This window comes from Prionailurus bengalensis, chromosome A1, assembly GCF_016509475.1.
Source record: "Prionailurus bengalensis isolate Pbe53 chromosome A1, Fcat_Pben_1.1_paternal_pri, whole genome shotgun sequence".
NCBI classification, from domain to species: Eukaryota; Metazoa; Chordata; class Mammalia; order Carnivora; family Felidae; genus Prionailurus; species Prionailurus bengalensis.
In genome coordinates this window covers 25,392,557-25,419,803 of record NC_057343.1, presented here as the reverse complement: position 1 = coordinate 25,419,803, position 27,247 = coordinate 25,392,557, and the positions used below count along the sequence as shown (strand labels likewise).

General features: G+C 47.0%; 1 protein-coding gene across 1 annotated transcript in view; it reads right to left on the bottom strand.

Annotated features, from left to right (window-relative positions):
- Positions 1 to 1,422: 1,422 nt before the first annotated feature.
- ERICH6B (glutamate rich 6B) overlaps positions 1,423 to 27,247 on the bottom strand; it is a 52,700-nt gene continuing 26,875 nt past the window's right edge. Inside the window, exons 5-10 of the mRNA XM_043570505.1 lie at positions 25,635 to 25,889; positions 19,467 to 19,653; positions 6,199 to 6,284; positions 5,882 to 6,034; positions 3,947 to 4,172; positions 1,423 to 1,678 (exon numbers count right to left, since the gene is read on the bottom strand). Of these exons, the coding sequence (XP_043426440.1) occupies positions 1,463 to 1,678; positions 3,947 to 4,172; positions 5,882 to 6,034; positions 6,199 to 6,284; positions 19,467 to 19,653; positions 25,635 to 25,889 (1,123 nt within the window). The 3' untranslated portion in view covers positions 1,423 to 1,462. The remainder of the gene's footprint in view (positions 1,679 to 3,946; positions 4,173 to 5,881; positions 6,035 to 6,198; positions 6,285 to 19,466; positions 19,654 to 25,634; positions 25,890 to 27,247) is intronic.

The window sequence follows — 27,247 nt, the reverse complement described above, 5'->3', positions numbered from 1 at the left end:
TACGTTAAAATGGGGCTGACCAGACGAAACGCCTCTGCGAGGCCACCTGTTTCCAAGCTCTGCATTAGTGGAAGAGTGCTGTCAGGTTTGCGAAAGGAGAAAGATCCGGGCGAGGGCCCGGCCGCTGATGGGGGCCCCCCCACACGGAGCAGCCCAGAGCGGGGTGCTTTGCCGACACTGACGCCTCTCATCCCTGGTGTATAACTGGGAGGTGAGCTCTGTGGTTTGTCCCCCTATTACAGATGAGGAAACTGAGTCACAGGGGGAGCCCACGACCTTGCCCGGGGTCCCATAGCTAGCTGGGGCCGGCTGATCCCAGGCCATGGATGCCTTCAATGCCCTGGCGGCCTGCCTCCAGTCCCGTGGAGGATGGGGGGGCGGGGGGCGGGGGACATGGGGGCCGGCTCTGAGACACAGCCTCCACGAGCCTGGGGGAACTTGGCGGCTGCCCAGACCAACTTAGGTCTCTAGTGCCTGCTGGAAAAAGGGCTTCTGTGCGCCCTGAGCATGGGCGCAGAACCAACAGGGCACGTCAAACGCTGACGCGGGCTTGCACGGGCGGTGTCATTTGTGGCTCGTGACCTTGCCATCAGGCGACTGTTGTTTTAGCTGATGATACCATTTGCCGACAAGGTATGGCGGATGGTGGGAGTGACCGTGCACGGCCCCCACTGCCAGCCCTCTCTTCCAGTTGTCATGGTTCGGGGTGATGAGGACTTCGGTGAAGGTTGGTGGCAGGCAGGGTGAGATCAGCAGGGAAGCGGGGCTGCGAAGGTGGGGCTCTGGTGTCACTGTGGCAGCAGGGGGATGGCTCATTGGCCCCTTGCCAGGCTGGCTGGGAGCAAGGGGTTTCCTATCCAGTCTTGGTTTAAGCTGCAGCGGAGGTCATCCTGGGGAGCTGGGGTACCCCAGGGATGTATGAAAGGCACATACATCCTTAGGGGTTGTCCGGCCCCTAAGTCCCCCTTTTCTAGAAACTGCCCCTCCCCCCGCAGAGATATCAAGACACAGCCCCGCCCTTCCTTACCACACAGCACTGCACCAAGAGTGGCCTCCTGATCCGGCCCGCTGGGAGAGGCCGGCTTTGAGACTGTCTGTGTCCTGAGTCAACCCAAGTAGGCCGCGACAGAACTTCCGCGTGGAAGTGACCAGTGGAAGCGAGCGGGACGGGTGTTGACATGTATTGGCTACCGAAACGACGTGCTTCTCGTGCCATCAGCTCAGGGCCGAGTCTTTTCTGTGCCCGGCTACAGAGTCTCTTAGCCCCTTGACAAATGGTTTTCCAAACTGAGGTGCTGTGGTAAGTCCCAAATGACAAACCAACCCTCAGAAGACCTGAAGAGGGCTCTGGGGTTTTCCTTGGCGCTCCTGATGACTCCACCTTTCTGAGATGCTCAGCGGATGCTGGCGGGGGGTGGGGGGGTGGGGGGGGGAGGTGGCCGGTTACCAGCTGGTGGCTGTCCTAGTCTGGGAGGTACCATTTCTCCTTCCGTTTCCTGTTGCCTACTGCCAAGGAACTGGCAGCCTCTATGAAGTTTTCCAAATCAGGGATGGTCAGGAAATTCAGGATCCGACTCATTTTTCCCAGGAGGATCTGCGTCTTCCGGGCCGCTGAACCACATTCTACCTCCAGGATTGCTTTCTGCCTCATTTCACTCAGCACCTCCGGGGTTATGGACTGTGGGAATTCAGAGAAGGCTGGGTGAGCATAAATGCTGCCCAGGCGTCGTGATTTCCACCCCAGGATCAGGCCCCCTGTTGGCCAAGACCAAGCCTTCTCTGGAAACTTCGCCGAGGGGCACGCCTCTGCTCCCGGCCTTGCCCCCAGCAGTACGTCTCTCATTGGCCTGGGCCTGTGGCCACCTGGCCGCAGAGATGTGGGCTGAGGACACACCGAAGCCTGACCCCAAACCAAAGGCTTGCCGGCTCCTGGGCCCTCAAGTGGCCTGCCTTGCAAAGGCTGTGCCTTCCTGGGGGTGTCTGGCTTCTCCCCGTGGATTCCTACCGAGGTGGGGCAGGGAGGGAGATGTCGTCGCACGAAGGGTCTTATTTAAGCCTTACAACGATGTGGTGTCCATTTTGCAGACAATAAGGGGCACGGGAAGTGTAGGAGGCCTGCCTGGTGCCTCACAGGAAGTGGACGGGCTGGCGTGTTCCTCCTAGGACACCCCAGCTGCCTGGCGCAGGTAGACCTGCTGACGAGTCACGTGTGTGCCGAGTTGCTTCATTTGGGGCCCACCCTCCACTGGCAGAGCCCCTGGGGCCGCCAGGCCTCCTGGACTCTGCCTACACCGGCCTTTACCTGACCCTCCTCCTGGGCACTGGCTTCCTTTTGTGGCCCTCCTCCCTCAGTAAAACTGTCTGAAGGCCAGCGGCCCGGGTCCTCTCACCCCTGCCAACCCAGCTGCTCCCTTAGCTCATCAGCACGGTGCGGTAGGGGCCGAGTGGGTGGCTGGGGGACTGGGTCGGCCGCTCTGGGACATCTGGGGTAGGTGAGGACGTTGGGACATGACTATTCAGCATGCAAAATGGCAGGCCTCGCCAGGCCAGGTGACCAGCTGCCCACTTCTGGCTGTCCACCTTTCCCAGTTGGAAAACACCTCGGTCCTGGGCGAGCCGAACCCACCACATTCCCTCCGCTCCCTTCCAGTGATTTCATTCGGCCTCATTTTGCCCGAGTCTGCTGTTCGGTTGCTTTGTCCATCAACCTACTGCTCTGTCTGCTCACCTCCCGGAAAACATGTCTGTCTGTCTCTCTCTCCAGACAGGCAGTCCTACTTTCAGAGACCTCGAACGCCTCTCTGGTGGGTCTGGAAACAGAGCCTTCTGTGCATGGTGAAGGGCAAGTCAGAGCAAGAGCAGGGTCTTGTGTGGGTCCCAGTGGGGGCGGGGGACAAGGACACCCTATTCCTCTCCTGCACTGTGGGCCTGGGGAAGGGTCTCGAGAACCCACTTTCTTGCCCTGTTACAGTCAGAACCGCAGGGTGCACACTCACCATTTGTAGTGGGTTGAACTGTGGCCCCCGAAAGCTATGTCTGAGTCCTAATCCCTAGCACCCGGGACTCCCACACCCACCGCCCCGCACCATCACCTGGCAAGCTTTTAAGGAATGCAGATCTCCAGGCCCCTCCCCAGACTGACCGGTAACTGTGTTTGAAAACAGGGTTTTTGCAGATGTCATTAAGGATCTCAGTATGAGGCCATCCAGGACTTAGTGTGGGCCCTAAGTCCAGCGTCGGGTGTCCTTACGCAAGAAAGGAGAGGGAGACTGGACACACAGACGGACCCAGAGAAGAAGGCTGTGTGAGGGTGGAGGGTTGAACCGATGCTGTAGCAAGCCAGCGAATGCCTGGGGCCACCAGAAGTTGGGAGAGGCAAGGAGGGACTCTCCCCGAGAGCCTGCGGAGGGAGCGTGGCCCTGATGATACCTGGATTTCAGACCTCTAGTCCCCAGGGCTGTGAGGGTGAGTTCCTGTTGTAAGCCACCCGATTTGTGGTAATTTGCTATGGCAGCCCGAGGACACGAATCCATCTGGCTACTTTCTTGCCCGACTTGGGCGGCACACCCTCAACTCCCCGGTGCTCATTTGTTTCAAGATGAGTGGTTTGGGGAGGAGAGATGAGGATACCCACGGCAGGACTGGGAACGTAGGTTTCCCCCTTGTGTCTGTCCCTGCCAACTGACGGGGCTGTCGTGTCAGGGGAACTACTGAATGTTGACACCTTTGCTTTCTCGTCTGAGCTCTTTGAGGCTGTCCGGCTCCTCGGCTCCAAGTCTCAAGGGCTCGGAAGTGACTGACTGCTTCTGTTGTGGTCAGGCATCAGGTCAGCGAAGGTGGCCGTGTCGGTTCTCCGTCGGTTGCAGAGATGCCGAACGTGGCCCAGAGAGAGGCCGGTGGCCTGGACCGGCGGGCAGCAGCCTGGCAGAGGGAGGTGAGACCTTACCTTGTACTTGGTGCCCAGGTTTAAGCGGATGTGCTGCTGTTGGTGGTTGAAGCAGAAGGTGATCTTGTCCTGGCTCCTTATTTGTACTTTGATGTACTGGTTGATTTTCAAGGAGATGGACTGGACAGGCGGCGCGTGGACGTGCAGGTTCAGATTCCACCAGTTCCAGGCCTTCTGGTATTTGCCTTTGGGGAAGTAGTAGCCCAGGTTTTGGCTCAGGCTCAACCTAGACCAAGAAGGGATCAGGTAACCATGGCGCTGGGCCCTTGTGCGTGGGGGGGGGGGGGGGGGCAGAGCCTCTCCTGTGGCGAATGCAGGCCTGCCCCCCTCCCCTGCCTCCTTCCCATTCTCCTCCCTCCTGGCCTGGAGGCTCCCACACCCCACCCCCACACCCCCACCCCCACCCCGCACAATCACCTGGGAAGCTTTTAAGGAATGCAGATCTTCAGGCCCCACCCCAGACGGACAGAATGTGAATCCAGAAGGTGGGGGTCAGCCCTTCCCCAGTGTGCACATCATCCTTCCCTTTGGGTTTTGGACCCGGATAAGATGTGGTTATCTCTTGCCTGCCTTGTTGGAGAATTTTTAAAAATGCTTTATGTGAGGCTAAGTCAAATGTCCTAAAACTTTTTTTGCCCGTAATTTTATGCATGTCCCTGAACAAGCCACGTATATTCTCTGAGCCTAAGTTTCTTCATCAAGAAAATAAACGTAGTTCCTAGATTTCCCTAAGGTCTCTTCTGGCCTTGAAAGCGAGTGTCACTGGGGACAAGAGGCCCTAATGAATGTCACCAGGTGGTGATCTGAGAGAATTGGCTGAGTTTCTTGCCCCCGCTACTTAGCATCCAGTAACTTCTTCTACCTTTGAGGCATTGATTTCTGCACAAAAGGCCCCCAGGGCAAGGCAGATACCTCTGAGAACAAAGTTGTCAACTAGGAAATGAGGCATCTGGGTGGCTCAGTGGGTTCAGTGTCCAACTCTTGATCTCAGCTCAGGTCATGATCTCACAGTTCATGATCTCACAGTTCATGAGATCGGCTCTGCACTAATGAATGGTGTGGAACCTGTTGGGGATTCTGTCTCTCCCTCTCTCTCTGCCCCTCCCTCTCTATCTCAAAATAAATAAACAAACTTAAAAAAAAAAAACTCAAAGAGAAAAAGAGAGGAGAAAAACCCCAAACACACAGAAATTTAAAAAAAAGAATATGTAAGAAAATATTCTTAAAAACCAAGGCTGGGGGGCGCCTGGGTGGCGCAGTCGGTTAAGCGTCCGACTTCAGCCAGGTCACGATCTCGCGGTCCATGAGTTCGAGCCCCGAGTCAGGCTCCGGGCTGATGGCTCAGAGCCTGGAGACTGTTTCCGATTCTGTGTCTCCCTCTCTCTCTCTGCTCCTCCCCACCTTGTGCTCTGTCTCTGCCTCTCTCTCCCAAAAATGAATAAAATGTAAAAAAAAATTTTTTTTTTAAATTGGAAACTTAAGTTCAGTTGCACTGAGATATTTAGAAGTTTGGTTTTGTGTACAATACATGAGACTCCAAAGCACTCACCACGCCCTCCTCTCTGAGCCACCTGGAACAGAGGGGCACTGCGTCTTTCTAAGGCAATTGTCACCAGGTTTGACTCTCAAGAAGCATGGAGGAGATACAGCCCGTGGAAGGGGTCACTGTGAGTCTGTGGTCGCTGTTTCACGCACGAGGAAGCAATGGCACCAAGGACAGAGTGCCTTCCCTGAGGCCAGGGACCTGCCTTGCTGCCCTCACGATACCCATCGTCCCCTTTGCAACATGTGCGAGTCGGAGAAACAAATTCACAAGCGAATGAGAGAGAGAGACTTACCCAGTGCGGGAGGACAGATGTGCAGCCTGGGAATCAAACCTTAACCACACTGCTTCTCCTTGGGGAGGGGTGTGTGGCTCTCATGACCCAAACTTACCAGATTGCTTTGTTTTCATCGTAGAAGGTGGCATGGCCGGAGTTGTTGATAAGGGCCCGGACACAACCTTCTTCACTGTCTTCTAGAATGATATATATGAACTTTCTCTGTTTTGTGCTGAGGATGAGCATAGCCAGCTTTCCTGATGGATAACTGGAAGACAGTTAAGGTACAAGCACCCTCTTGGGACCCCCAGGAAAGGCAGAGAGCCCTGCAGAGGACACAGGGCTCAGGAAAACCCATGCCCCAGCCCCAAACCACAAACTTCTTAGGTGTCACATGTGTCAGTATGAGTGTCCCTGGGCTTCGGTGGATACTGTATTTGGCCCGATTCATCAGGAAAGAGAATTTGGAAGACAATCCCACTGGGATAGAGAATTAATTTTCCATCACCTTGAGGCACCTGGGAAGAGAAGATGAGCTTATGAAAAGCGCACAGGGGCTGACTGTCCCAATTCAGAGCCTAGTGTTGTCACTAGAGTGCTTGGGGTCTATTTACTCTCTGGATGCCCACCCATCACTACCCCAGCCATTGCTACCACCATCTTGCTGGGGGTTCTGAATAGGAAATCTCTCGGGGCCTCAGTTTACGTGTCTATGTGATGAGGCTGAAATGGATCACTGTGTGTGTGTGTGTGTGTGTGTGTGTATGTGTGTGTACTCACAGGCACACACACAGATTTTATTTTTATTTTATTTTTAATTTATTTTTAATGTTTATTTATTTTTGACAGAGAGAGAGAGAGAGAGAGCTCTCTCGCATGAACGGGGGAGGGGCAGAGGGGGAGGGGCAGAGAGAGAGGGAGACACAGAATCCGAAGCAGGCTCCAGGCTCCGAGCCATCAGCACAGAGCCCGATGCGGGGCTCAAACTCACAGACCGTGAGATCGTGACCGGAGCCGAGGTCAGACGCTAAACCGACTGAGCCACCCAGGCGCCCCCACCCAGATTTTAAACTATTATGTCAATGACTCCAGTGGTTATTGGTTGTATTTGTTTCCAAAGGCTGCCGTAACAAAGGAACACAAACTGGGTACTTTAAAACCCCAGAGATTCATTCTTTCACGGTTGTGGAGGCCAGAAGTCTGAAATCAAGGTGTCAGCAGAGGTGGTTCTTTCTGGAGGCTCCGAGGAAGAATTTCTTCCATGCCTCTCTCCTGGGGTTTGGTGATGACCTGGGATCCCTGTTGCTCCTTGCCTTGTCTACACATGGCTGCAATGTCCACCTCCAGTGTCCCATAGTGTCCGCCATGTGTCTGTGTCTTCACGCGGCCATCTTCTTGAAAGAACCACAGACGTCCTGGATTAGGGGCCCACTTCAGCATGACCTCGTCTTCACTACCTCCATAAAGACCGATTTTCCAAGTAAGGTTCCATTCTGAGGCACCAGGCGTTAGGACTTAGATAGAGCTTTTCAGGGGAACACAATTTAACTCATAACATTGGCATCACTTGGGTTTTTTATTTCTTCTTGAGTCAGTTTTAGTGAATTATATTTTCCCGGGACATTGTTCGTTTTAGGTAAATTTTCAAATTTATTGTCCTAAAATTGCTGTCATGTAGTGTTAAAAAAAGAAAAAAACCCTCTATTGCCTCTATAGTTATGACCTTGTCTTCATTCTTTTTATTGTGACTCTCTTCTCTCTCTCTCTTTTTTTCCTGGATAAACCTTGCTCGAAGATTTGCCGATTTTACTAGTCTTTCCAGAAAACCAGCTTTTGGTTTGCTTCTTCTATCACTTTGTTTTCCATTGTATCAGTTTTTAGTCTTACTAGGATCATTTACATGCTCCTGTCGGTTTTCCATATTACTCTATTTTATTTTTCTAATTCCTTGAATTGAATATTGAGCTTGTTGGTTTTCCTCCTCCTCCTTAATACACGCCTTTAAAGCTATAGCACTTCTTGCAAAATACTGTTTTAGCTGTTTCCCATGCATGTAGATGTTAACCGTGAGTTTCACTCTAAACATGTTCCAACTTCCAGTATGATCTCTCCTTTGACACCTATGTTATTTACAAGTATGTCTTCAAATTTGCAAATGCACGGGGTGCTTTTGGAGATGTTGTTTATTATTACTAAATATTTATTATTAAATATTTACTTATTTATTATTTATTATTAAAATTCACGGGGGTAAGAGAGCATAGTCTATGTGGCATCAGCTCATGGGAGAGGATAGTGTTTGCTGGGACTTGCTTAGTGGCCCAGTTGTGTCATCAATTACCGCAGCTGTTTCACATGTAGCTATTTCTTTGAGAAGGACCCATGCCCTGGTCTTGTGTTCCCATCTGGGCATTAAAACCCACGCTCCTGGATTATCAGGATGCGCCGTTCTCCCACCTCTCGCTCTCCCCTCCCCAGCACCCAGCAACCCCCTGCCTCCCGCTTCCCACACTTGTTCTCTCGTCGTACCCTTCTGGCGTTCAGTTTCTCTATTTGTGGTGTTGATCATTTCTCTTACTTTCTTACACACTCTGTGTTTCTGACGCTTTGTACATTTCATCTACATTTCCCAGATGTTTGCAGCCGGAAGGCTTTTGGGGTCATCTAGTGTCCCACCCCACTCTAATTGGAACTCAGGTTGGTGGTTCTCCAGTTAGCATTATTGTTTTTTACATGATTATTTATATATTTTTGAGAGAGAGAGAGAGGGAGGGAGGGACGGAGAGAATATGCAAGCATGGGCACACTGAGGACGGGCAGAGAGAGGAGACACGGAATCCCAAGCAGGCTCCGCACTGTCAGCGCAGAGCCCGACGAGGGGCTCGAACTCGTGAACCATGAGATCGTGACCTGAGCCGAAACCAAGAGTTGGATGCTCAACTGACAAAGCCACCCAGGCGCCCCACCAACTATTATCTTTGATGATGAAGACCCGTTTGTTCAAGAAAGCTTACAGCAGAATGCCCACATCTAAGGCGATGAAAGAAAACGATACAGTTGCCTGAGGAGCTGGGGCGGAGGGCTCCTGAGGGCATCCGAGTGAAAACCAGTCTGTGAGGTGACAAAGATCTGCAAACCGACTCCAACCCCACACCCAGCACTGTGCTGAACACTTTACCTCCACAGCGCGAGGACTCTGCAAGGTAGGCACCGTCATGATCTCCCTTGAAGACGCGGCTAAATGACTCGTCCCGTGAGAGGAGAGCCAGAGTTCAGGAATCTGCCCCTTGCTTGCCTCCAACCAGTAAGCTCCCGGCCACTTCCCACATTTAGTCTGCAAATCACTGCTCTTTTCTTTTCCAACCTGAAACGGGTGCTTTGTAAAGACATCCGGGGTTGGTTTGTTCCTGATGGCCTGTAAGAAGCTTCTAGACATTGCTCATGGGAGAGGATGTTTGTAGTTTAGGTCTTAGTTTCAAACGCCCCCCGAAAGCCAGACTTTCTTGAGAGGCTTTCTGCCTGTCAAATCCAATGGTCACGTAATGACATTTTCCTAGTGATGAAGACCCCACGGGCAAAGCAAAATCTCTGACACAGAGGAGAAATTGTCACATTTTCTCTCACTGGGAATTATATAGTAAGCGGCTTATCTAAAAGCCTAAATCTCATCACCATTTGCCTGGGGACAGGGTATGAGAGTAGGAGCTAAAAGTTAGGAGAGAAGGGACTACATCTCAGGCCCTCCGTTCAGTTCTACTCGAGAGGAAACTGCCTCACGGGCAGGGCCCTGTGCTATGAGAGAACGGCTGTCTGTCCCTGAGCTCTCTCTCTGTGGCCATCTGTCCCTGAGCTCTCCCTGTAACCATCTGTAACACAGAGATGTCTCCCTGTGGCTGTCCATCCCTGAGCTATTGTGGCGGCCATCCGTCCCTCAGCTGTGCCCCCTGTAGCCGTCTGTCCCTCAGTTCTCCCTGCAGCTGTCCGTCCCTGAGCTGTCCCTGGGGCCATCTCTCCCTGAGCTGTCTCCCTGTGGCCGTCCATCCCTGAGCTGTCCCTGGGGCCATCTGTCCCTGAGCGCTCCCTGCCTGCTGTGGAGCTGCTGGCTCCTGGGCTGGCCGGGCTGGCCCCTGCCTGAACACGAGCACACACTTCCAAACAGTGCTACCTGACTCAGCAAGCTACCTGGAATTTATTGCTCATTTGAAAAAAACAAAAAAAACAGCCAGATGTTCCACTCCTCATGGGCCTTTTGGGCAGCCCCATGTCGTGGGGTGGATTAGGAAGGGACCTCTGCTTAGATCACTTAGTGGGAAACTTCCCCTTGGCTGCAAGGATATTTAGACAGACGCTGCAGGAGTAAAACTCTGAGGCAGGACAGGACAGGGATTGTGGGAAACATGGGGTTCGCCAGCCCAGCTGGAGTAAGAAGCCAAGGAAGGTTTCACTGATATGTTGGAAGTGAGGAAGCTGGAACCTTCTGAGGGCTTCCAACATCCTTACCATTCACTGCTTGGTTCAACCTGGAGAGCCCCCCGGCTTTCCCTCAATTTCTCCGTCCACAGGAGTTCTGGCTGCTCCACTGACTTCCTTCTTTACATAGGCCCAAGAGATGAAGGGAGACTGAACTTTCCATTCCTTCTCTGGAGGCTCAAAGAGTCATACCTTGGTTGACAGTATCGGTTTCCAGTTCTTTCCCACTTTTGCCACAAGGTGAAGCAACCCTCGTCATTTTAAGATGTTCGGCTTCTTATCCTCTTAGTGAAAACTGCTTTCATTTTCCTTTGGACACACGGCAGAAATGCGTTTCCCAGTTCTCTCGCATCTAGGTGGGGTCATGTGACTTGTTTGGTGAGTAGAATTTAAGCCTAGACCTTGGCTTCACTCCTGTCCACGCAACAGGATACAAAGGACTCCAAGATGGCGGAGACCCACCAGAAAGGAGCCCAGAGCCCCCAGCGCCAGCCTTGGAGGAGAGCCCCTCAAGAGAGCTATGAGACTTGAGTCAGACGTGACATGCATCCGGTTATAAACCTGTTAGCTTTGGGAACTATTTGTTTCAGCGGGTAATGAGCATTGCTCTGAGTAATACAGGCTCTGGGTCCGCGTGAGAGTTATTTACATTTTTGGGGGTCTCACTTTCTTCGACTGGAAAGTGAAGATAGTTAATACCATACCTATCCCATGAGACTGTTGGGAAAAGCGAAGTTTACGTTACACGTAGAAGTGCTTTATAACCTGCACAGTGTTACACAAATGTTAGGTTCCATTAGGCTTGAGTTCTCCAGTTTAGTAAATAGTAACATGGCAGTTACTCAGTTGCTCAGGCCAGAATTCTCAGACACATCCTCTCAACTTCTTTTTCTCTCACATCCTGCTTCCAATTGAACAGGAAGCCTTTTTGAGTCTTTCTTCAAAAAACACCCCAAATCAGACTGCTTTCCACCACCTCTGCTGCCATTGCCCTAGTTGAGATGCCCGTCGTCTTTCACCCGAATTAACGCCCCGGCTCTCAGCTGAACTTCCTGCGTCTATTAACTTGCCTTGTTAAATCTATTCTCCATACACAGCCGGAAAGATCCTTCTACGGCGTAAAAGATTCTTCTACGGCGTAAGTCAGATGATGTTCCTCCCCTGCTCCAGATCGTCTCATGACTTCATATCATCCTTAGGATACAATCTCCAGTCTTACTCTGACTCACCAGGCTCTACCCGAACAGGGCATCTGAGCCCATTTCCCATCCTCCTCACTTGCTCACAGCTGTCCTTGAGGAAAGGCCTCAGGACCTTTGCAACGCTTTGCTCCGCCCCTCAATTCATGCATGCCTAGATTCAAATGGCACTTCCCCAGCTGCCTTATACTTATCAGAACAACTCTCCGCTCAGGCCAACAACTCATGAGCCCCTGAGGCTACTTCATCCGTGGTTCCTAACAATACCTGACATAGCACTGACCAGGATTGTTGTGCATTGGCTGTCTCCTCAACTGGAACAGAAGTTCCGTGGGCACAGGACCTTTGTTTTGCTCACCCTTCTATCTCCAGCACCGAGAAGAGGACCTGGGCATAGTAGATTCTCACTTTGTATGTTCAGAAGGCATAAAGTCTATCACATCTTCCTAATGCCCCCTTCAGCGCCTCTTTTTTTGAGCTTCAGACCTGATTGCTAGCTCACTCTGAGGGACTGCACTATTTTGAGATGTTTCCACTTGTGTGCGGTATCCGTATACTATGATACACATTTTTATAACTGTACTGTGTAGGTGCTTTTTTTTTTTTTTAAAAAAAAATAGGCTTTATTTTTTTAGAGCAGGGCACAGCAAAACCGAGCAGAAAGTACAGAGATTCCCATATGTCTTTTGTCCCTAACACATGCACAGCCTCCCCCACTACCTGCACCCGGCACCCACTGTCCGTTATCGTCAATAAACCTGCATCAGCACATCACTACCGCCCAGAGTCCATAGGTACGTTAGGGCCCGCTCTTGCTGTTGGACATTCTTTGGGTTTGGAAGAGGTATCACGGCGTGTATCCATCACACTGTGTTGTTTTTACTGCCCTAAAAATCCTCTGTGCTCCTTTGATTCATCCCTCCTTTTAAACTTCTGGCAACTACCGATCTTTATACTGTTTCTCTAGTTTTGTCTTTTCTAAAATGTCATATAGTTAGAATGCTACATATCTTTTCAGATAAGTCTCCTTGACCTAGTAACATGAATTTCAATTTCCTCCACGTCTTTTTATGGCTTGGGAGCTCATCTCTTTTTAGCACTGAGTAAATATTCCATTGTATGGACGTACCACAGTTTACTTATCCAATCCTCATGGGATGGCTTTTTGTTTTGTGCTTTTTGTGTTTGTTTGGCAGAGTAATGATTTTATTTTAGAACATCGTTGCGGAAAACATGTTCTGATGAGGTATAATCTTATCTTTCGTTTTCTTTTCAAATTTTCATTGAAATCCAGTTAGTTGACATACAGTGCGATATTGGTTTCAGGGCTAGAATTCAGTGATTCATCACTTACATACAACACCCAAGGCTCATCATAACAAGTGCCCTCCATAATACCCATCACCCATAGAACCCATCCCCCACCCCCCTCCCTCCATCAACCTTCAGTTTGTTCTCCATCTTTAAGAGTTTCTTATGGTTTGTTTCCCTCTCACTCTCTTTTTTAAATCTGCCTCTCATATGTTCATCTTTTTCTTAAATTCCACATATGAGGAGTGAAATCAGATGGTATTTGTCATTCTCCAGCTGACTTATTTTGCTTAGCATAATACACTCTAGCTCCATTTATGTCATTGCAAATGACGAGATTTCATTCTTTTTGATGGCTGAGTAATATTCCATCGTAGATGTATACTACATCTTTATCCATTCATCAGCCGATGGACATTTGGGCTCTTTCCACAGTTTGGCTATTGTTGATAGTGCTGCTATAAACCTCAGGGTGCGTGTATACCTTCGAATCAGTATTTTTATATCCTTTGAGTAAATACCTAGTAGTGCAATTGCTGGGTCGTAGGGTAGTTCTATTTTTAGCTTTTTGAGGAATCTCCATACCGTTTTCCAGAGTGGACGCACCAGTTTGCAATCCCAGCAACAGTGTCAGTGGGTTCCTCTTTCTCCACAACCTTGCCAACATCTGTTGTTTTCTGTGTTGTTAATTTTAGTCATTCTGACAGGTGAGAGGTGGTATCTCATGGTTTTGATTTGTATTTCCCTGATGATGAGTGATGTTGAGCATCTTTTCACGTGCCTGTTACTCATCTGTATGTCTTCTTTAGAAAAATGTCTACATGTCTTCTGCCCATTTTTTCACTGGATTATTTGGTTTTTTTGGGTGTTGAGTATGAAAACTCATACTCAACAATTTATGGATTTTGGATACTAACCTTTTGTCAGATATGTCATTTGAAAATATCTTCTCTCATTCTGTAGACTGTCTTTTAGTTTTGTGGGTTGTTTCCTTCACTATGCTGAAGCTTTTTAACTTGATGAAGTCCCAATAGTTGATTTTTGCTTTTGTTTTCCTTGCCTCCAGTGATGTGTTGAGTAAGAAGTTGCTATGGCCGATGTCAGAGGTTGCTGTCTGTGTTCTCCTCTAGGATTTTGATGGTTTCCTATCTCACATTTAGGTCTTTCCATTTTGAATTTATTTTTGTGTAGAGTGTAAGAAAGCGGTCCAGTTTCATTCTTCTCCATGTAGCTGTTCAGTTTTTCCAACATTATTTATTGAAAGACTGTCTTTTTTCCATTGGATATTCTTTCCTGCTTTGTTGAGGATTAGTTGACCATATAGTTGTGGGCCCACTTCTGGGTCTTCTGTTCCACTGATCTATGTATCTGTTTTTGTGTCAGTACCATACTGTCTTGATGACTACAGCCTTGTAATACAGCTTGAAGTCCAGGATTGTAATGCCTCCAGCTTTGGTTTTCTTCTTCAAGATTGATTTGGCTATTCGTGGTCTTATCTAGTTCTATACACATTTTAGGATTGTTTATTCTAGCTCTGTGAAGAATGCTGGTGGCATTTTGACGGAGATTGCATTAAATGTGTAGATTGCTTTGAGTAGTATAGACATTTTAATAATGTCTGTTCTTCCAAACATGAGCATGGAATGTCTTCCCACTTCTTTGTGTCCTCTTCAAGTTCTTTAATAAGTGTTCTATTGTTTTAGGTATCTTATGGTTTTTGGTGTAATTCTAAATGGGATCAATTCTTTGATTTCTTTATCTGCTGCTTCATTATTGGTGTACAGAAACACAACAGATTTCTTTACATTGATTTTATATCTCATGACTTTGCTGAATTTGTGTATATTTGCAATTTTTTTGGTGGAGTCTTTTGGGTTTTCTATATAGAGTATCATGTCATCTGCAAATAGTGAAAGCTTGACTTCTTCCTTGCCCATATGGATGCCTTTTACTTATTTTTGTTGTCTGATTGCTGAGGCTAAGGCTTCCAGGACAATGTTAAATAGTAATGGTGACAGCAGACGTCCCTGTCTTGTTCCTGACCATAGAGGAGAAGCTCTGTTTTTCCTCATTGAGGATGATATTAACTGCAGGTCCTTTCTATATGACCTTTATGCTGATGTTGAGGTATGTTCCATCTATACCTACTTTTTATCAAGAATGGATGCTTATTCTGTCAAATGCTTTTTCTGCATTTATTGAAAGGACCATATGATTCTTATACTTTCTTTTATTAATGGGGTGCATCACATTGGTTGATTTGCAAATACTGAACCATCCTGCAGCCCAGGAATAAATCCCACTTGATTGTGGTGAATAATTCTTTTAAGGTACCTTTTAAGGTACTGTTGAATTCGATTTGTTAGTATGTTGTGGAGAATTTTTGCATCCATAGTCATCAGGGATATTGGCCTGCAATTCCTTCTAGTGGGCCCTTTGTATGGCTTTGGAATCAAGGTAATGCTGGCTCCATAGAAGGAGTTTGGAAGTTTTCCTTCCATTTCTATTTTTTGGAACAATTTGAGAGGAATAGGTAATAACTCTTCTTTAAATAGCTGGTAGAATTCCCCTGGGAAGCCATTTGGCCCTGGACTTTGGTTTGTTGGACATTTTTGATTATTGATTCAATTTCTTTGCTGGTTATGGGTCTGCTCAAGTTTTCTATTTCTTCCTGTTTCATTTTTGGTGGTTAGTATGTTAATAGAAATTTGTCCATTTCTTCCAGATTGCCCAGTTTGTTGGCATACAATTTTTCATATATTCTCTTATTGTTTGTACTTTTGTGGTGTTGATTTCCTCTTTCACTTGTGATTTTACCTATTTGGGTCCTTTCTCTTTTTGAGAAGTCTGGTTTACCAATTTTATTAATTCTTTCAGAGAACCAGCTCTTAGTTTCGTTGTTCAGTTCTACTGTTTTTTTGTTTGTTTGTTTCTATATTGTTTATTTCTGCTCTAATCCTTATTATTTTCCTTCTTCTGCTGGCTTTAGGCTTTATTTACTCTTCCTTTTCTAGATCATTTAGATGTAAGGTTAGATGGTATATTTGAGACTTCTCTTGCTTCTTGATGTAGGCCTGTATTGCAATATACTTTCCTCTTAGGACTGCCTTTGCTGCATCCCAAAGGTTTTGGATGTTGGTTTTCATTTTCATTTGCTTACATGTACTTTTTAAATTTCTTCTTTAATTTACTGGTTAACTTATTCCTTCTTTAGTAGTAGGATGTTCCTTAACCTCCATGTGTTTGTGGTCTTCCTAAATTTTTTCTTGTGGTTGACTTCAAGTTTCATAGTGTTGTGGTCTAAAAATATGCCTGGTGTGATTGCAGCCTTTTTGTACATGTTGAGGGCTGATCTGTGACCCGGAAAATGATCTATTCTGGAGAAAGTTCCATGTGCACTTGAGAAGAATGTGTATTCTTCTGCTTCAGGATGAAATGTTCTGAATATATCTGTTAAGTCCATCCACTCCGGTGTATCATTCAAAGCCATTGTTTTCTTGTTAATTTTCTGCTTAGATGATCTGTCCATTGTTGTAACTGGGGTGTTAAGGGTCCCTTACTGTTAATATATTATTATCAATGAGTTTCTTTATGTTTGTTATTAATCGATTTATATATTTGGATGCTCCTAAATTGGCTGTATAAGTATTTACAATTGTTAGATCTTCTTGATGGATAGGCCCCCTAATTATGATATAATACCTGTCTTCATGTCTTATTACAGTCTTTATTTTAAAATCTAGTTTGTCTGATATAAGTATGGCTACTCCAGCTTTCTTTTGACGTCCATTAGCATGATAGATGGTTCTCCATCCACTCACTTTCAATCTGCAAGTGTCTTTAGGTCTAAAATGAGTCTCTTATAGGCAGCATATAGATTTAAAAAAAATCCATTCTGATACCCTATGTCTTTTGATTGGAGCATTTAGTACATTTACATTCAGAGTGATTATTGAAAGATATGAGTTTAGTGCCATTGTGTTACCTGTAAAGTTGGTATTTCTGGTGATGTTCTCTGTTCCTTTGTAGTCTTTGTTGCTTTGGTCTTTTTTCCCCCACTTAGAGAGTCCCCTTTAATATTTCTTGCAGGGCTGGTTTAGTGGGCACAAACTCCTTTAGTTTTTGTTTGTCTGGGAAACTCTCTCTCTCTCCAGCTTTGCTGGATAATGTATTCTTGGCTACATATTTTTCCCATTCAGCTTGTTGCCTTTCCCTTCTGGCCTGCCAAGTTTCTGTGGACAGATTTGCTGTGAATCTGATCTGTCTTCACTTTTAGGCTAAGAATTTTTCTCTTGCTGCTTTCAGAATTCTTTCCCTGTCTGTGTAATTTGTGAATTTGACTATGATATGTCTAGGTGATGGCTGGTTTTTGTTGAATTTTTTTTTTAATGTTCATTTATTTTTGAGAGAGACAGAGACAGAATGTGAGTGGGTTAGGGGCAGAGAGAGAGGGAGGCACAGAATCCAAAGCAGGCTCCAGGTTCCGTGCTGTCAGCACAGAGAGCCTGATGCGGGGCTCAAACTCACGAACTGTGAAATCATGACCTGAGCCGAAGTCAGTAGCTCAACCGACTGAGCCACACAGGCACCCCTAGTTTTTGTTGAATTTAATGGGAGTTCTCTGTGTTTCTTGGATTTTGATGTCTGTGTTCTTCTCAGATTACAGAAGTTTTCAGCTACAATTTACTCATATAAACCCAGATTACAGAAGTTTTCAGCTATAATTTGCTCATATAAACCTTCTGCTTCCTTTTCTCTTTCTTCATCTTCCGAGACTCCTATGATACGAATGTTATTACATTTTAAGAAGTTGCCAAGTTCCCTAAGTCTACCTTCATGATCCAATACCTTTCTTTCCCTCTTCTTTTCAGCTTCATTATATTTTATAATTTTATCTTCTGTTTCACTGATTAATTCCTCTGCTTTGTTGATCCTCACTGTTATGGCATCTATTCAGGTTTGTACCTTGGGTATAGCATTTTTTTTTTTTAATTAATTTTTTTTTTTTCAACGTTTATTTATTTTTGGGACAGAGAAAGACAGAGCATGAATGGGGGAGGGGCAGAGAGAGAGGGAGACACAGAATCGGAAGCAGGCTCCAGGCTCTGAGCCATCAGCCCAGAGCCTGATGCGGGGCTCGAACTCCCGGACCGCGAGATCGTGACCTGGCTGAAGTCGGACGCTTAACTGACTGCGCCACCCAGGCGCCCCGGGTATAGCATTTTTAATTTTGGCCTGACTAGATAGATTTTAGTTCTTTTATCTCTGCAGTAAGGGATTCTCTAGTGTCTTCTATGCTTTTTTTTTTTCCAAGCCCAGCTAGTATCCTTATAATTGTTGTTTTAAATTCTAATTCAGACATCTTACTTATATCTGTATCGATTAAACCCCTGGCTGGTTTCTACTTCCTGTTCTTTCTTCTGGGGTGAATTCCTCGGTCTTGTCATTTTGTCCAGAAAAAAAAAAATCTAGATCCTAGCTGTGTTTTGGTCTGCTTGTTAAAAGAAGCTTGATCCAAAATATATATATAATAAAAAAATAAATAATTAAACATTGAAAAATTAAAAAATAAAAATAACAAGGAAGCTAGATCCTATTTCCCCTAGAGCTGAAGCTTTGCGGCACTCTGTGATCAGTAGACTTGGTGCAGGTGAGTGGTTTGTGCTGGTCTTCTGGGGGAGGAGCCTGTTGCACTGATTCTCAGGTGGCCTTGCCCTAGTGAAGATGCACCTGCAGGGCGCAGGGGGTGGGGCTTTGTGTAGTGGCTCGGGGCTCCTTTTGGCAATACTGTTTAGCTCACTGCGGTTAGTCACTGCAGGTGGGCAAGGAATGAGATTTTTTTTTAATTTTAATTTTTTAATTTTATTTCTTTCTTCTCTTGTGGTTTTATTTTATTTTTTTAAATATGGAACTTATTGTCAAATTGGTTTCCATACAACACCTAGTGCTCATCCCAAAAGGTGCCCTCCTCAATACCCATCACCTACCCTCCCCTCCCTCCCACCCCCCATCAACCCTCAGTTTGTTCTCAGTTTTTAAGAGTCTCTTATGCTTTGGCTCTCTCCCACTCTAACCTCTTTTTTTTTTTTTCCTTCCCCTCCCCCAAGGGTTTCTGTTAAATTTCTCAGGATCCACATAAGAGTGAAAATATATGGTATCTGTCTTTCTCTGTATGGCTTATTTCACTTAGCATCACACTCTCCAGTTCCGTCCACGTTGCTACAAAGGGCCATATTTCATTCTTTCTCATTGCCCTGTAGTACTCCATTGTGTATATAAACCACAATTTCTTTATCCATTCATCAGTTGATGGACATTTAGGCTCTTTCCATCATTTGGCTATTGTTGAAAGGGCTGCTATAAACATTGGGGTACAAGTGGCCCTATGCATCAGTACTCCTGTATCCCTTGGGTAAATTCCTAGCAGTGCTATTGCTGGGTCATAGGGCAGATCTATCTTTAATTTTTTGAGGAACCTCCACACTGTTTTCCAGAGTGGCTGCACCAGTTTGCATCGCCCCCCTCTCATCTCTGGATCAGGGAGCTTGTGCTTGCCACCCCTCAGGAAGCCCTCACAGATAAGCAAACAATCACCCCTTCTGTGTCCCTGGCTTCTGTCAGATCCCCACCTGCACTCTGTGTGTGTTTGAGCTGTCCACCTGTCAGGTGGCACAGCTTTCCTGGGTTTTCTCTCAGGCATGGCTGTGTTTCAGAACTAACTTTCGGATACCCCCGTGGTGCGGCCCAGTACTGATCCTCTGGGGGAGAGTCTCCGTGCCCTGTGGCCGGTGCTGGCTTGTCCCAGAAAGTGGTTGCGTGACTGTGCGGTGGCTCGGAGTCTATGGTAAATCGCAGCAGAAAGCTGGCGCCAAGGTCGCTGCCCTCGGCGGGCATCTTTGTTCCCGTGCTGGTGAATGCGGCAGCTCAGTGGTGCCCACCGGGTCTTTTGCCTGCGGAAAGGCCAGATCCCCCCTACCAAACGCACTCCCGGCACGGGCACCACTTCTCCCAGGGCAGCCCAGGGGATCCTCGGACTGAGCTGCCCACTCCTGCTGCAGCACCACCAGGGGCCACCCTGGCGATCCCGCTGACCTCTGAAACTTCAGACTCAGACCCTATAATCTGCTGTGTATAAAAGCTGGCAGGGGGCGCCTGGGTGGCTTGGTCGGTTAAGCGTCCGACTTCAGCTCAAGTCATGATCTCATGGTCCGTGAGTTCGAGCCCCGCGTCAGGCTCTGTGCTGACAGCTCAGAGCCTGGAGCCTGTTTCTGATTCTGTGTCTCCCTCTCTCTCTGCCCCTCCCCTGTTCATGCTCTGTCTCTCTCTGTCTCAAAAATAAATAAACGTTAAAAAAAAATTTTTTAAAAAAAAAAAGCTGGCAGTATTGGGGTGCCTGGGTGGCTCAGTCGGTTAAGCATCCGACTCGGGCTCCGGTCATGATCTCGCGGTCCGTGAGTTCAAGCCCCGCATTGGGCTCTGTGCTGACAGCTCAGAGCCTGGAGCCTGTTTCAGATTCTGTGTCTCCCTCTCTCTCTCTGACCCTCTCCTGTTCATGCTGTGTCTTTCTCTGTCTCAAAAATAAATAAACGTTAAAATAAAATTTTTTTTTTTTTTTTTTTTTAAAGCTGACGGTATTTAAACCCTCTCCTTTTTCCCAGCCAACAGTTTCGGGGAAGAGTTTTCCCCGTGAAGTCCCCGGTGCATGTTTTCACTCCTCTCTCTCTCTCTCTCTTTCTTTGCTCACCTCCGCAGCACCTGCGGCTCTTTCCTCCCCCAAATCAACTCTTTGTGGTTCCTACCTTCCACAAGGTGGCCGTTTTTTGTTTTTTGTTTTTTTTTTCTGCCTGTAGACATGCAGCTTTGTTTGCTCGGTCCTCAGATCGATTTCTTGGGAATTCAGAAAGATTTGATGTTTCTCTAGCTGTGTTTGAGGTAGGAGGCAAGCGTAGGGTGACCCTACCCATCTACCCTCTTAACCGGCCATTCTCCGGGGTTGATTTTTGTGTACATTTTAAATTTTTTAGGGGATGGACCTTTATATTATACACTTTCGTTTTCCTCCTCCCAATCTTACCCAAATGCCTAAGACGGGGCCCGAAGGGAGAAGAGTCTCAGTGAACCCTAGTAAAAGCCCCGGTTAATCTGCCCATAACCCCCACACTCAGGTGTGCCTCTGTATTTGTATTCACACTGTATATTAGTTCTGACAACTCCCCGATGTTATGTGTGTGTCTCATCTCCACCCCCCCCCCCCCCCCGCCACAAAAACCCTGCACAAAGTAACAACACCAATGCACTGCCATACTTACCTCAGTCTTGCTGTGGACCCATCCCGTATCTACTTCCAATTTCTTCTTACGATAAACCACACGACGAGTTTTTCTGGCTTCTGTCACAGGCTCCTCACCTTGTGGTGGTTGTTTCCATAAGTGAAATGTGAAAGTCGACGTCTCCGCAGGTTTGGCCGTGAGGAAGTCTGGTAGAAAAGAGAAAGGAAGCCTGGATCTGTCTTTCTCAGACAGGTTGAGGGTTTGAGACATCGGCCATATTCCCCCAAGTGGCGAAGGCTGCCAGATGGTGGAAAGGGCAGGTGTTTGGAGAGAAATGTAAGGGTTGAAGTTGCAGCTTTCTCCGTTTTGGCATCCGTCCACTCAAAATGAATTTATCGAGGGCCTACAGTGTGCCGGTCCGAGGCTAGATGCCAGATGCCGTGGTGAGGACCACCCAGTCCAGACTTGGGGGGGGGTGGTGGTGTGAAGGTGACATACCAGCCACACGCTGCTAACAAGCATGGCTGCTAATTCTGGTAATTTACAAAATAGGCAAAAGTGGGGAGCCATTTACAAAAAAAAGGAAACTCTTCAAACCCCGTTATGTCAACTTAAAACATAAATGTGTGTTAGCGTGCCACGTTACTCTTTTTTAAAGTTTATTTATTTATTTTGAGAGAGAAAGAGAGAGTGTGGGCACATCGGCGTGGGGGAGGGGCAGCAAGACAGGGAGAGAGAGGATCTCAAGCAGGCTTGGGATGTGGAGCTAGATCTCAGGCAATGTGACATCGTGACCTGAGACAAAATCGAGAGCTGGACACTTACCCGACTGAGTCACCCAGGTGTCCCAGTATGCCATGACAAAATGCAGGGCAAGACCTCTCCTTTGTGGGTGCTTCTGATGCTGGACTCTGATCTTTTTTGCTCAAAGCACATTAATAATTTATTATCTATAATTCTCAGTTTTGGTAGTTTGTAAGCAGTCTGCAGAATCACAGACTTAAAAAATTCTGTATATTCCCCAATCTTTAATGGATGTTCTGTCCACATATAAATTTAAAGTAGTGTTTCATTTTTTAATGTTTTATTTATTTTTAAGAGAGAGAGAGAAAGAGTGAGCAGGGGAGGAGCAGGGAGAGAGGGAGATGGAATCCTCCCTGAAGCAGACTCCAGACTCTGAGCCATCAGCACAGAGCCCTACGCGGGGCTCGAACTCACAAACTGTGAGATCATGATCTGAGCCGAAGTTGAATGCTCGACCAACTGAGCCACTTAGGTGTCCCTAAAGTAGTGTTTTTCTTTTTAAAAATTTTTTTTAACATTGATTTATTTTTGAGACAGAGAGCATGAACGGGGGAGGGTCAGAGAGAGAATCTGAAACAGGCTCCAGGTTCGTTTATCAGCACAGAGCCTGACGCAGGGCTTGAACTCACGAAGCATGAGATCATGACCTGAGCCAAAGTCGGACGCTCATCGACTGAGCCACCCAGGCGCCCCTAAAAAGTTTTTTAAAAAGCTATTTTCTTGGGGTGCCTGGGTGGCTCAGTTGGTTAAGCCTTCGGCTTCGGCTCAGATCATGATCTCATGGTTCGTGGGTTTGAGCTGCATGTCGGGCTCTGTGCTGACAGCTCAGAGCCTGGAGCCTGCTTCGGATTCTGTGTCTCCCTCTCTCTCTGCCCCTCCCCGACTTGTGCTCTGTCTCTCTCTCTCTCTCAAAAATAAATAAAATGTAAAAAAAAAATTAAAAAGCTATTTTCTTATTGAGTCTTTTGAAAGTATTCAACTTCGTTTTCACAGCAACAAGTTTCTTTTTATCATCATTTCTGTCAATTTCTATATGAGTTGAATTTTGGAACTAGATTAGTAGGGCAGCTGACTCTCGGCGGGCGTCAGACAAGCCGTGGGAGCAGCAGGAGAATCTGGGACAGCGGCACGTCTGAGAAACTAAGGAGGCCACTGGCTAGAACTCGGAGAGGAGGCTTTTCCGCAGGAAAATGAGAAGACAGAGGTGGGAGGGCAGGGTCATTTGGAAACTTGTGTGAGAAGTTTGGAAGGGGGTCTCAGTCTCCCTGTGAGAAGCACCTTCCTTCTCCAGTGCCTGCTTACAAATGATAATGATTTGTCAGAGGGAAGAAGCTGAAGTGAGCCCAGCCACTGTTTGTGAGTGTCTCTTAGAAATTAATCGAAAACATTTCTAAAGTGGTAATGACAAAAGAGGACATATATATGCTCATTTTTCCCCCTATCGGAATGCTAAAACTGTGGACGCTTTGTTTTGTGCTATACGTCCGGCTGTGCCATCATTAGGGGGAGGCTTTAGGCTGCCTTTCTGAGCCTCTGTTCCTTTAAAATGGAATAATGATGCCTACAGAGACCTACTGAGTTACAGTAAAACCTTGGTTTGTGAGCATAATTCATTTCCGGAAACATGCTTGCAATCCAAAGCACTCGTGTATCAAAGGGAATTTCGAGAACCATTGGTTCAGTTGTGATCATGTGACATTCGGTACCACTCGTATCTCAAGACATTGTTCATTTATCAAGTTAAAATTTATCAGAAATGTTTGCTCGTCTTGCAGAACAAGTTACTCGCAATCCAAGGTTTTATTGTACTGTGAAATCATGTCTACACCGTGCCTGCCACCTAGTAGAGGGTCAATATATCTGTGGCCTTCACTCGGGGAGCTTTGAATTTTGATGGCTCATGATTCAGTGTCTTCCCACCTCTTTTCCCAGACTAGATGGTTCTGAACAGGAAAGGCCACTTAATTTGAGAGGCCCCATGCAAAATGAAAATGCAGAGGTCCTTGTTCTAATATTATTAAGAAGTTCAAGACGGTGAGCCCAGGGCATTGAATCAAGTGCAGCACCTTTCAAAGTATTGGGTCCCGTGTGACTGATCAGAGGTCCCACATTCATGAAGCCAGCCTGGGCTTGGGAATCAGCGTGTGCAGACAGGGAGGTGTGTGTGTAGAATACAGAATGGTCTGCATCCTGGAAGTAAGCGAGTTTGTATCTTGGAAGAGGCTGGGAGATTTCTTTGGGACTGGCTACAACCAGAACATGGAGGGGATGCCTTTTGTCTATTAGAAGGGTTGCTTTTTTGTACAAAAAGTTCAAGGTGTTGCTTTTTTTTGTATAAAGAATTCAAAGTGTTGCTTTTTTGCATAAAAAGTTCAATCCTTCTAGACTTCAATTGCCCAGAGGAGCAGGGAGTCGGCAGGGGTAGTCGTGAGGCACTATGGGCGTTCAACAATATTAAAATCTTATTCTCCAATTGGAAGTCCTATCCTGGATGTGTGGCAATGGAGTATCCAGAGAGGCCTTAATCTCCCAAAAGGAGCAAAAAGAAGAAAAAAAAAGAAAAAAAATCATACATGCCCACATCCATTAAAAACAACAACAAAAACACTTATTGAGTGCTTACTGTGTGCCTTACTGAAGTGGCAAGTAAGAAAGGGCACAGGCATCTACAGCCCAGAGGGAGCAGAAATATGAGCAGTAGACAAGTATAGTATCATAAGTGGAATAGATAATGTGTGTTGTGTTTTTGGCTGCTGAGCTTCTGAACCCCCCTCCTTGTTTTGGGGGCACCCCATTGTGTGAGTCTTGGTGGGAGGCAGGGCCTTCCCACTATGGAAGCCGAAGGTAGCAATTCCTTCTTGTCTTCTAGCTCCAGTGAGTGCACGAGACCTAGGCTTAGAAGGCCCCCTCTTTTTCTTCCCCAGAAACACTAGCCTTTCTTTGGGGATGAGTCCCAGGTTTGGCCTGAGAGGTCTTGGGCAGCATGCGGCTCGTGCCCACACGATGACTGGGTGATCTCAGGTAAGTCCCTTAGCCTCCCTGAGCCTTAGCTTCTTTATCCTGCTTCACATGGTTATGAAGGCTCATTCGAATCAGACTACGTGAAAATAACCTGGTCCGCAGAAGTTATCCCTAAGAGTTCGATCAGGGGCATAAATTGGTATTGGGGGCCTGGAACATGGTCTTGGGAGGGAATCTGAGGATGTGTCCTGGCTCAGGGAGAAAAAGTACCAGGACTGGTTAGCTATGGGTATTGTTAGCCATGGGTATTGTTGACATTTCTGTGTTAGTTGGATCTAGTAATCTTAAAGATTTCCATGTGGTGGCTTTGAGTCTCTGAATGAAATAGTCTCATGGCTTAGGCTCTTGGCCCAAGTTTTCCATTATTAGATTTTTTTTAAAAGAATTTGTTTGAGAGAAAGAGAGCAGGGGAAGGGCAGAGAGAGAGAGAGAGAGAGAGAGAGAGAGAGAGAGAGAGAATCTTAAGCAGGATCCATGCTCAACGTGAAGCCTGAAGTGGGTCTCAACCTCATGATCCCGAGATCATGACCTGAACCAGAATCAACAGTCAGATGCTTAACCAACAGAGCCACCCAGATGCCCCCTCCATGACTAAACTTAAAAACACTGGCAACCACCATGATGGGGAAATCTTAACAGCTGGACCTCAGATGCCTTCAGTATCTGGTAATGATCTAAGTAGCCCCTCCAGTCTAGTTTAGATCCCTTCTTATGGGGCTCTATGGACTTCTCTTCCTCCCACAGCACTTAACCATTCCATACATGAATCCCCTGCTTTCTTATCTATCTTTACCCACAGTCCCCCCAAAAGGATAAGGGGGTCCCAGACTGTGTCCATCTTGCTTGGTATTTTATCCCTGGAAGCGAGGACCTTGCTAGTCCAGTAGGTGCTGTGGTTAGGCAGTGAGCATTTCTGCCTCTTTTAGGGTTCGTGGCAGAAGGTAAGAGGCAATCACAGGATGGAAAAATGGGGGAGTAGTCCTTACTTTCACGTTTCTTCATAATCCAGAGGATTGTTTGCTTGTATTTTCCAAAATTTTTCTTCAACCTAAAGAGAATGTGAATTATCTCGAATGCATGTTTACGTGTCATGCTACACAGTGTCGACAGTGCTAGAACCTGCCGAGTGTTTCTATTGTTGAAGAATTGGGCTCGTGCCTCTGCTTTCGGGGGCTGTTTTTCTTCCACTCAGTACTCAGGAATAAAGGGACAGTACAATGGTGTTGACCCAGTGCTTCCCTCCTGGAGTTTAGGCTGACACCCAAATCCTTCTAAACGAATTCAACAAGGGGCATCTTGGGAGCTAGGACAGGACTGGGAGGTCCAAATGTGAAACCGGCTCTAGGAGTTAAGCTCGTGCAGCTTGATTTTTCTCTATGGCTGGTGCATATCCCAGTGAAGGTTACCTTTGGAAATAGCTGGGAAAAACAGCACCATCTGGGAACTGGACAGAGTCATTTGAAACCCCTTTGCGTTTAGTGGGAAAACTTCAAATACTCTCATTCAAAATGACTCATCACGAAAGCCACACTGAGGGATGGGTCTTCAAAATAATCAAGCCCTTACCCCCTCTCCTGTCAATATACAAAGCAAGTCGTCTTGGGATTTCACTGGCGTGGGCTGTTTCTGTTCCAAATAAGGGTGGTCTCCCGGGGCAGCTGCATTTCTTGGTTCTCAGATCAGAGCCCCTTTGAAAGGGAATGTGCTGAAAGGAATGAGCTTCCCAGGCTTAATTGGATCTGAGAAGAAGGCCTTTGACCTGACCGATTTCAAGTGCTCAGTTCAGATTCCTTGAGGAGAGTGGAATAATTTAACCTCAAGTAACCCCAGGAAGCAAATACCTTTGGCTGGAAAGGGCTGTGCTATTTTGGCGGGCAGAGAGCAGGTTTACAAACTTTAGAAGCAGTGGCGGGACTTGAGAAGGAGCTCTTCATGGCCCATTTGCATTGAATGTTATTTGTTGTATCTGCAAGCACTTTGAATGGAATCAAAGCAGTTACCTAGCCTGCCGTCATCTGTGAAAGGGTAGGGACCAAATGGGGGGTGGGGTGAAGCCTGACCTGCGGGGGTGGGGGGGGGGTGGGGGGGTGTGAAGCCTGACTTGCAGGTCGAGAGCAGGATGCCAAACGTACGCAAGGGTTAAATTCCAGTGAGGGGATCCAGCCACAGGCACCCAAGGCCCTTTTGGAAAGCTTCCTCCCTTGGCTCTTTGCCCACCTTTGCCTATTCTTGCCAGCCGGCTCCTCAACGGCAGAGACTCTGAGATCCCCGCTATTCTTTAGATTGACTATATATTCTATAGATTGATCTACACATAGTAGATCAGCACATAGTAGGTGCTCAGGAAATATTTGTTGAGTGCAATCAGATTAGAATGAACCTTGGTTATAGGCCCAAGTGGGATGG